At 30.7% G+C, this 11,990-nt stretch overlaps 1 protein-coding gene across 2 annotated transcripts in view; it reads left to right on the top strand.

The window, feature by feature from the left end:
* The first annotated feature begins 90 nt into the window (after positions 1 to 90).
* Positions 91 to 11,990, top strand: part of LOC144839502 (uncharacterized) — a 35,063-nt gene continuing 23,163 nt past the window's right edge. For both annotated transcript variants that reach the window (XM_078694888.1, XM_078694887.1), the window contains exon 1: positions 91 to 1,480. In XM_078694888.1, the coding sequence (XP_078551014.1) occupies positions 115 to 1,473 (1,359 nt within the window). In that variant the 5' untranslated portion in view covers positions 91 to 114 and the 3' untranslated portion in view covers positions 1,474 to 1,480. The remainder of the gene's footprint in view (positions 1,481 to 11,990) is intronic.

Raw genomic sequence — 11,990 nt, 5'->3', positions numbered from 1 at the left:
GCGATAAATGAGCGCTGAGCGACCAAAATCAACATTTTAGCTGGGCGTTTTGAAACACTTGGTTGTTTTCCAGCAGACTTTTAAATGCCGAGTGCAGTATAGGACTTTGTAATCATGTTGCTGTCAGTTGAAATAGTTTTTGGAGAACAGAAACTAAGAGAATTCGCACTGCATGAAGCTAATCCTGTTTGCACTGTATACGAGCTTTTTAAATCCATTGTCACCGGGCAAAATACGTCGGCTGAAACCTTTGTCTTACCGCCTGAGTTACGGCATTTACCTGTCGTCGCCGCCGTCGGAAATTCAATGGAAGTTTCCGCTTTTCAGAATCTGCCGTTACATAGTTTAATCGGTGATGTATGTGAATTTGGCAAATATTTTCGTTTTTCAGTGAAAGCGATTTCCCAGTCGCCGCAACCGTCTACTGTTGACATTTTTGATTGCATAATAAACGACTGTCATAATATGAAAGACGTCCGACGGGCGGCGGAAAGGAGTCCAGCATTCCGGGAAGCGATCCAACATGTTTTGAACGATGCAGGTAGGAGGGAAAAAAGACATGAAAGAGAACATCCATCAGTTCGACTACTATCAAGCGCTTGCAGTACACCGAGACTGCAGTACGAAGTTGTCGAACCGACAATGCCGTGTCCTATTCCAATGCAGCAAGAAGATCCGAAAACGCCGCCAACTGCACCTCAATCTACCGGTACAACCGATATTGAAATTGAAAAATTTGAACGAGATAGAGAGCGGGACCGAGATGTACCGGTGGTGACAACCGGTAACGGTTCTGAGGACAGTGTACAGAGTACCAATGGTGCAATAAATTTGGTGACCATGAACCATTATATCGAAGCATACCACAATGCCAATTCACCCCCAAATATGCCAAAGATCGCTGTGCACGGGATGCCATTTAACCCATCCGCACAAACCTGTAAAACTGTACAACGTGTTATAAAATGCGTCGAATGTGGTAAACCTCGGTGTCTTTATGCGCAAAAAAAAGTAACAGATGAGCAAAAAGTTCAATTGGAAGAAGCATTGGATGGATTGCAATACACATGCGGGTCAAGCCTTCAGGACTTTGCCGATGTCGATGACGAAAACCACATCTTTAGTCGAGTGTATGTGCGGAAAAACTTAATGTGCGAGGATCCCGTTGAGGTCCCGTACTACGTTAGTGGACTTTTCCCAGAAGTTTGCCTTCATTGCGTAGCTACAGAAGATCTTGTTCACGACGAAGGTGAGACAGAACTACATCCTGTTTGCAGGAAGTGCTACACGGATCCAAACAAAAAAAAAGTTCCTGTTATGCGATGGAAGCGTCGCCGATCCGGCCATGAAGAACCGTATTTTTCCATGATGATGCCCGGACTAAACCCTGGTTTGGCACTCGGATTTCGACCACCTCAAGAATTTTTGACAGAGTTCAAGCAGATTCCGATTGCAATTTCACAGATGCACTAATTCATAGGTGGGTGTGTCTATATGGTATCAAACATTAGTTTCACACTTTTTTTATATTTCTCCATTAATGAAACTTGTACTTTTTATAAACCATACTGATTCAGGGTTTCATTTGTCACTTGCCCAGCATGCAGTGGCTAGTAAACTCTGTTCCGGGTTAGCTAATTAATATAACTTTGTACCAAATGGGCTGGGCAATGAGACATTAGTTATGGCATGTGGGCTAGTAAAATCTACTACTAGCCCAGGGAGCAAGCGAGAAAAATCAAAAGCCCTGGTACTTTAAAGTTAATGGAGAAATAATGAATTGTGGTGTTTGTTTGCAGTTGAATCAAAATGATGTACCTTTAACTCTGGACTGTTAAAAACTAATTAACATTGTTTTATCGTGAATTACTAACAATTGTACGATAATTGAATAATTATATAATTGTTGTTACCTTACATAACTTAGCATTATAATTGATGTATTAGTCAATTGTGCCCCAAAATGAAGGTACCCTTATAATTTAAGATATATTGCATAACAATCTATAGTAATTTAAATCTACGCAACTCACAATCAGTATTTTTGATTCAGCTGTTTTTTTTTTTTATATTTTACTTTTAGTATATTAGTAATAGTTTATATAAATCCAGTTTATATACATACACCATAGAGCCAAGAGCATAAACTATTATATCCCCTTAAAAGTGTGAAAATACACAGTGTGCTAAATTTAACAATTGATAGTATGAATACTTTTACTAGTTTTTCATACACTAATTCTCTACTCATATTTTATTTTCACCACATTTTTTTGTATTTAAAAAAATTAAAAATTCTTTCAATTTAAATAAACAGTAAAATACAATCATTACCTACACACTAATATCATCTTTTACAGTATACAGATTTTTCATATAAACTAAAAAAAAGTGTATTTTAAACACAATTGGGTGTTATTGTTCCACAATAATTATCAGTTTTCCATACACTTACTTTCTATACACTAATTTGTCTTTAGTATATGACAATTTCTTTACATTTTTTTTTTAATAATTGAAAGTTAAAGTTTTGATTGCGTGTTAGACATTGAACCCAAAGATAAAAGACATATCTGTTAAAAAGATAATACTATAGATAGGCCAAGGGAAGATGACAAATCACAGGTGTGCTATTTAAAATTGATAATTATAATAAAAAGACATTATAATTATCATTTTATAGATTTTTTAAAAATACAATATACAGGATTATGAATGTGTTTTATATACAGTAGTTTAAAAAATAAAAAATGTGTAAAAAAAAAAGGGTTAAATACATGATTTTTTTTACATAACAGTATTGTAATTGTTCTACTTGATTACAATATGTTTAGATAGATGAGTGCAATAGATAAAAACTAAGGGTCAATTTGTTTATTTTAAGTCATTGTATTATCTTATTTTTCCTTACTAGTTATTGCTTTATAATATTGCTTTAAATCAAACAATGTGAAAACACAAATTCAATGCCACTCTGAAATTTTATTATCATTTCTTTCGGTAAATCTGTACTGTGTATATAAAATTTCACTTGAAAGCAATCATTTTTCTTGACCAATCAAATTTAATGAATTGCTTGGATTTTATAATTTCGTTTCTCAATCAGAATGTGGAACAATTTGGCTATTCACTAAAAATATTACCATTGATTGGCGAGTATGTTTCTAGGTTATTAGATTAAACCAAGTAATTGGATCCCATACATTAGATTAATATCAAAAAAATTCTGCTTTTACTAACATTTATTTGTCTGGCTGGTACAGTTAATGCTCAACATTTTATTTTTAGCAGGGTATATTTAAAATGTTATTCGCTTAGCAGTTTTATCTGGTAATATTCCTTCATAATTTAATAGCGTAGACGGTGGAATACACAATGTCTTTGGAAACCTGATAACCACACAAAATTCCAATTACTCCCGTCTCTATAGGCAAATGTGAAAAAATCAATTATATGTACATTAGTCTATTTGAAAGCATAGTTAATTCTATACCTAGTGTTTCCAATATTACATCACACATTTGTAATGATTTTTTGGATTTTTTTTTTGTTGCCACTAATTAACAGATAAGTGTATTTGACATAGACAGGTTTGTCTCTGGTCCTTCATCCAATTATTGACTACCATCCCATAATAATGTGGACTTCTTTTAGCTTCATTAATTATTGATTACAGAGATCTAATTTATGCTGTAAGAAGCGAACACTGTGACTTCACCCGTTTTCTAATCCTTTTGTGGAACCGAAAGACGTAATTTATTTTAATAATTCCAGATTGTGATTTAATGAAAGTATATCTACGACTGAGATTGTAATAGTTGGTATTGTAGCCACACATTTTTATCTTTGTAAATGTTTCTTCCACCAACAAACCAAATTACTATTGCCGAGTGTCATTCGTCTTTTTTTTTACATCATGCTTAGTTTTCCAGCGGGTAGTATTTTAAAGTCGAGACAAATTTATTTGATTATTGACAAGAAAAAAAATGAATAACACGGTTGTACTCACAATTATTGAACTATGCTGAAGCCAGCTGCCAAAGTGTTGTTTAATAATTTTAGAGTTTCAAGTTGCAAACATTGCTATAATGAAAATATTTTCAGGCAAAAAAAGATTTAATATATTATTGCGTACAAACAGTTTAGTGTGTATCAAACAATACCTGCAATAAGCGTTCTAATTAAAAACATTTTCAGAAAAGAAACATTATCTATGTACAAACAGGTGAATCATTATGTGTAAGTGGAATTAATATCTATTTTAAATGTAATATTATTATTACTTTAATTAATTTAGGTATTGGAGACTATCTTCTATTAATAATTTCCTAACATAGATTTTTAAAAGATTTCTATATACATAACTACAGCCTAGGCAAAATAAACATTAGCCAGGCTTAGGTACCAGCACTGGTCATGAAAACAATTCTGAATACAGATTTGATTTGAACCAAATACCTTGGAATTTGTAAGCAAGCTGTTAACCTGTGCCAAGCTATCATGCCACTTTAATATAAACATCCATTAATCACCACAAGTCTTGTTTATTTATTATTACTATTATGACTACCAATTCCTTCACACTTCTAATTTTTCTTGGCAGATTATTTTCATATTATTATGAACTCTTTGATTAATTATTAGTAAGAGTATTTTATTTGGGTGGTCTTCGATTAGTTAGTTCTAATATAGGAATTTCTCATGGGAGACCATCATAATATAGATAACTCTACTCGCTGTATTTCCATATTAAGTACGCGCATGAAGAAATTTTATCATTTCGTAGACGGTATTAAGCATGATTTGAAAAAAATGTCAATGTAACACGTTAATCATTTATTATTGCTTCAAATTACATTTTATCCGATGTCAGCGCGGTAAAAGTTTTAAAAAAAAATAGAACACACAACTGCTTCAAATCAAAACTGATGGTTGTATTTGTTAAAAATTTAAATAAATGACAGTTTAGATATTTTTTTTATGCAGCAAAAACAGTATGTACACAAATTATTTTTAAATAAAATTGTAATTCCTCGATCAAAAAATTTCATTTGCAAACTTCCAAAAAATAAAAATAATTTAGATTTTATGTTTAAGTTGGACATTGATAGAATTAATATAAGCTTTAACATTGCTAAGACTCTTCCAGATATATACATACTGTGTATATATCTTTTTTCATCTTCCTTCGTTATTCATAATATCGATGTATTCAAAAATAAAAAAAAATCTAATCTATAGGTCTTCTATCAATGAGATTTTATGCTTTAATATGATTTAAGTATTAGAAACATTTAATATTCTTTAGTGCGTACTTTAATCTTAATAAGATTGGCTGTAGACTCTATGTAATGATGTTATTAGATTTCATATCAATATTTTTCACCAGAATTTTACTAAATAAATATTAAATTAAGAAGAATGGATTGAATCATTTTAATATTGCCGATGATATATTGTGACATTATTATTTAATTTAGCCAATCTTATTTTGATAGAACTTGACAATGACGTACAACTTTTCCAATATAATTCTATATTTAGAAATGTAATTTTTAATATATAGATTTCTACCAAATCAATATTATTGGAAATTCAGATAATGAATAATTCTGAAGACAAAATGTTTACCACTTCTTTTCTATTCTTAAAATAAACAGAGATTTTTAATTCTTAATCAGCTTTAGTTTCAACTTTTTTCTGCACCATTTACTGCATTGCCACATTTGATTCAGTTATAATCCCACCCTCTATTCTATGTTTTATTCAGACACTATTTTTTATTCAATTACTGTAGTACCAAGGTGAACTTTGAACTGTTTTTAGTCCATCAGAGACCTGACTGTTAATGAACATACAACTTAATGGCCTAAATTCATAAGATAGGTTCAATTTAGACACCATGTTTGATTCAAGTATAGTCCCATGGTGAAATGTTGGCTGTTTTGCCCAGCAACAACCTGGCGGTCAGTAAACAACTATAAGGCCTAAATTCATAGGATAGGTGCATGCACACCATGTTTGCTTCAAGTATAGTTGCAAAGTGAACTTTGGACTAACAGACGCCTGATGGTCAATGAACAACTATATGGCCCAAATTCATAGGATTATTCTGGATCAATAAAATAATCTATAATGAGTATGTTTATTATCTATATTCGGGAAAAATAATAATTATTTGACAAAATGTTTATCTTAAATTATGACACAGCTGAATATTTTACCTATAATTGTATTTCTCATTATTTTGCTAATTTTGAGTGAGGCTTAAGGGAACCGTATAAGTTTAATTTATAAAAAATTAACTCTGGATCATAAATTTTACAGCTATACAATAATAATGATAAACCTCATTTATGTACATATTCACAAACTTTTATTATCAAATTATAACTAGTAGGTTTATCTACCTTAACAAGAAAAATAATTTATTTTGTAATAAATAGGTTTTAATTTTTTTTACTATTATTTTTTTTTATTATTAATGCATATATAATCAATAAAATTACTCTAAATTCTTTTTATTAAAAATTGCACATAGATCAATTCATTGTTATTACACTTTGAGTTTTTGAAAAATGCTCTTTCTTTAAATGTTATCTATGTATTGCTTTGTATTTCAATAACAGCCAAATTGTAGCTAAAATTAGGTATTAATTTTGAAATAAAAAACCATATTAAATACTACTTTATTTAAAAACATATCTCTATATTAAACTTATGAAGATCCAACACTGTATAAAATATCAGATTGTATATAGAATATACAGCAGTAAACACAGGTTTTATATTCCTAGCTTCTTATTATGTTATGTTTCAACATATCAGTACAGTTTGTTTTCACAATCAAATACTAAAACACTTACTGGGAAAATAGTTAATACCTCAATATATTGATAATCTATTTTTGATTGCACATATAGAAATAACAAAAGGATGTTTTGGCCAGGTACAGTACATTTCTTGATACACAAAAGGGTAGAGTTTGAAGAATAGAATATTTCTATTGTATAGGTCATGACTGCTTTATAATTCTTATTTCCCTCCAATTACTATCATTAACCCTGTTTAAAGAATACTGTTTTGCAAAAGAGTGCCATTTTATTTCTGGCTGTTTTGCTTCATCATTTTGATTAATAACTTTCTGCTTATTTTTTATTTTGAATCTCCATTGAGATCCAGCCACTGATACCCACAACATCTTTCAGTAATTTGGTTTTGAATTTAACAATATTTCTATTGAACTAAATTTAATTGAATTACTGACTGGCATAAAATAATATTTATTTTCTTTAATTTCAACAAGACAATTATTGTCACAGTTAAATTATTCATAAGTATTTTTTTCATTGTGATTATTTACTTAAGATTTAATTGTTTTCTATGTACATTTTTAGTCTCTCAGCAAATTCCAATCTCTGCTTTTGTTAGTGATGTTATGTAAACTAAAAGACCTATTCTGCTCTTGTTATTTCCCCTAATCGTTTAACAACAGATTGTCATAGTCGACATTGGATATAAAAGAGATATAGTTCTCACACGAGAAATATCTTCATAGTTGTTATTACAATTATTTCACCGTTGGTAGAACTGCATTAATTGATTGAACCCGTTCGAGCGAACATTATGTCCGTCCATGCTGAAAATATTCAAAACAAGACAAATAATCTTTTTTCTTCTTTTTATTATGCATATCATACAGCAATGCTCAAATTTTAAGATATTTAGACGTAAATATAAAATAACAAACACCAGTTACTGAATGTATGGGAAAGTTTGATACCGCTTCATTTGCATATTTATTCTCAAAATATAGAAATTTGCAATACGCTGTTGTGCTCAAAATATTTTCATTACTAAAATTTATTTTTATGGATACTTTTAGAAATTACGACTTTTTTAAATGTCATGATTGATTTATGGCATATTAAAAATAAGATAATATTATTGAAAATGAAATTACTTGATTTTATCCAAATACTTGAACAATATTTTTTTAAACATAACAATATGTTATTATTAAAGTAAAATATTTATTTAAAATGAAATTAATTTATTTTGTCCAAACTATTAAAAGCAAAATACTAAATAAATTTTTTTGTATATTCGGTTTATAGGTAATTATAACATTTTCTGCATCTATTTAATTGCGTTCTTTACCATTAGTACGCATACAAATAATGAAGTGGTTTGAACATTATCTTTCACTCTTTGTTTCGGATGTCAACATTTTATCCAAACTACACTCTCATAAACTCAACTTTTATTACATCTTTTATTAGTAATTATAAAGAGTTCTGATAAAATGTAATTAATACATATATACCACCGATAATTGGTAGAAAACCATCTCTCTTTGTTTCTATGATAAGATGAACATTAACATTTTTCAGACAAAAAAAATAGTTGGATGTTAAAATTGGCATGATCGCGGTAACACGGTCGTAGTGTAAATTGATATAGTGTCGGAGCGCTTCGGTTTGTTTACATAGCAGTAATGAAGAAAACGACAACTCGCTTCTTGCTAAGTTCATCACTCCGACTTCATTTATAAAGGCTGTGTTTTTAATCCGTAACAAACCTCTGGCCCATATTCAATCTTACCTCATATAAACAATCGCATTGCATTCTTCTGGTTAATTACAAATCTTAGAAAGCATAAATTATCTATTGTGTTTTTCCTTTTACCGCGCTGATGTTTTTATGCAAATTACTGAAATCTGATTAGAATTACACAGTATATTCTCAATCATTAATTACGTTTGGTATTAATTAAAAACGTTAATTTATCCGCGTCCTCTGTATGTAAAAGTTCATTCAATTAAACCAATCAATATCCTATGACGTATAACAACAGAGTTACTGATTTATTCTGCGCAGACAACGCCAAGTAAAACCAGCTCAAATTTAATTTTCAATATTTTAATACAATCCGTCTCAAACCGATTAAATGTAATGAAAAGGTGGTTTTATTTTACATAAATCGCGTTCTTTATTGGCCAGAATAGTACGTGGTTCAAACTTTGCAATCAACGAACTATAATTATTGTATGGAAATAGAACACTGCAGCTTAATCCTATTTTTATTTCTGTGTCATTGACAAATTGTTGTACGTTCTTCGATGTTAGTGTACTCGACGACAATGTATACTCACAGAGTGTGAATTGTCATTATTTTTAATAAAATAATCGATAATACAATTTTGAAAAGGGAGTTTTGTAACGCATTAAATGGTGTATATGTCGATGCAAAATAGGACTTTATGAAATAGCGCTCAACACCATCATAAACATCGTGTATGAGAGTCAATCCGCAAAATATAGGTTTTTATGAAGTATCGCGCTGATAAAAGGTCCATGCAAATTTAGATCTTATCGTATGATATGATAAGCCCACGATGGCCTTTATAGCTCTTATAGTTCATTGATAATAAATATATAAAAATCATATTTCAACATAGATGAAAAATAATTACTATATTTAGAGCACATTTTGCAACCGTAGGTTTGTTCTTCAATGGGCCTATATTAAATCATATATGTGAATACCTGCGCTGTTTATAATAGCGTTTTATTACTTGGAGACCAACTTATAACGGATATACCGTTATAATTATAATCGCTGCAATATGAGTTATTATTATCAATAGGCCTAAACGTCAAGATGATTAGACTGCAGATTTAATGTCATATTATATCAAATTTAGCATGCAAATTACAGCAATGATGACGATGTACCGTTACAAAAACATGTTCATCGTCGACAAAACGTGGGAAAAATTTCTAACACAATAAATGAAACAATTTTCTTTTTTTTTTCAACTCTTAACGATGAGGAAACGTTTACAGTTTTTCACTTTTGTTTATCTTAGGTTTAAACTTAAAAGATAAATATTTATGTTTTATGATGTCGTTTATAAAATAATTATAATTTTGCGTGTTAAGAATCAAAGCAGCTTTTAAATTTATATTCAAGTTTTAATTTGATTCTCTGAATTCATCGGGCCAGTATTTGTTTTCTTTTAATTTCCGTTGGAAAAAACCTTCAAATTTTACTACCTGTTTTTACGCTATTTTTATAACACAGGGTATTTTGCAGTATCGAATTTCCTGACTCCAACTGCGTGTGCTGACTTTTATTTATTGGATAAATACGGTTACTACGGTACATCAAAAATGTGTGCTAAATAAAAGAGCATATTTTTATGCCAAATTGCCAAAAAAAACACCCGTGGAATTTAATTAAAAACACATGTTTACAGCTGAGCAAATGTGTGACATCACGACAGTTGACGCGCGCGTCCAATAATGGACTACCGCGTACAAACCCTGTTAATAAAATACTGTAACAAGGTCTGTACGCGGGCGTGTCTATTTTGTTACGCAGGAAAAAATGGTTACAAGATAACGGCCAGTTTTATGTAAAAGAGCCCGGTTAATAATCATGATAAAAAGACACATGCTGGCGGCTGGACAAACATTTGTTAAATGAAACACTCCATACAAACGTATGACTGATGTATGCACTTGCCATTGTAATAATAATAATTATCATACAACTATTGTAGGCCTATCATCATATTCCCATGCCTATCCTTGTACGAACAAATGGTATAATAAAAGACACAATCAAATGCAATTTCTATAAAATAATATATACATTTTAATGTACATGTTGAGTAAACATTAAATGTGTTTTATATTAACTGATAAACAATTTCGTCTGATGCATTACTGCTACACTACCGACGCGTAGATTTAAACTCTGGGGGTAGACTGAGATTTTTTTTATTATGGTAGGACATCCGTTAGTTGCCATATTTTCTACCGGTTCAGTTTTATATTGTTTTTATTATTGCCGGAATTCCACGTTTCCTAATTACCGAACTATTACTTTTCATTTCATTTTAGTGGACAGTGTTATTGGTTATTCCATGGCGATACTACGTAGGTATTGTACAACGAAAGAATAACCACAAGACTAATCTTTTCGGTTGAGGGGAATCCCCATCTTCTTAATATTTATAGATCTTTGTCGTCACGAAGAAATACAAAGCTTACGCGCGCGTACAACTTATGTTGTATTTTATCAACTTTTCAACGCTTGACTTCAAAGCTTGTAATTATAGAATTATATTTTACGCGCGCGTGCAAATAAACTGTTCCATCATTTAGACGCGCGTACAAAATGTCATTCCCTTCTGTTGATTAATTTTACGCCCCTCCTGAACTTTATAAAATATAATGCATGTGCCAAAAAGTATCATATAAAGCCTAGGGTTATAGGTCAATCTATTCCGCCAGGGCTGTTAGTCCGCCCCATGCTGGCTACCCGCTCTACAACTCCTGGTTTCAAGCCATGTGTTTTCAATTCCCCACAGAATTATTTTTATTACTGAATTTTATAATTTAATGTTCTATCCATGTTTCCACTTATCTTAAAATCATTTTGCAGAAAAGTTTGCAATTAATGTCGTTGGGATTTTTGCGGAATTTTAACTCATATGTTTATGGCGGTTTGTCTCGTATAAATTTAATTTGACATTTTTCGATCCTTATAAATAATATATCTCTACTTGCTATAAAAACTAAAAACAATAAAATACAAAAACGATAATATTCAATTAATTCATGATTCTAGTATTTATGACAATACAATTTACTAATGTACTAACGAGTATTGTCACGCTTGGCTTCTATAGTTTGGTTGTGCTCGGGTGTGAACCATTTATAAACATAAAAATTGCCCTATTTTAATATTATATAAATGAACTATTTAGTGATAGGACCGGCTTTCCTTTTTGCTGTTCCCTTAAGCAGAGATTTACTTAATCACTTTAGAATACTACTACTCGTCTTCGATAGTGCTATTGCATTAACCACGTGACTGAATTCTGCGACCTATATACATGCAAATTAATGGGAGTCGCTTAATCAATTCGAGATTGAATAAAAATAGTAGCCAAATTATGAGTCAATTTTCTAGACTC

Source organism: Antedon bifida, chromosome 4, assembly GCF_963402885.1.
Source record: "Antedon bifida chromosome 4, ecAntBifi1.1, whole genome shotgun sequence".
NCBI classification, from domain to species: Eukaryota; Metazoa; Echinodermata; class Crinoidea; order Comatulida; family Antedonidae; genus Antedon; species Antedon bifida.
This window is presented reverse-complemented; position numbering and strand designations above follow the sequence as displayed.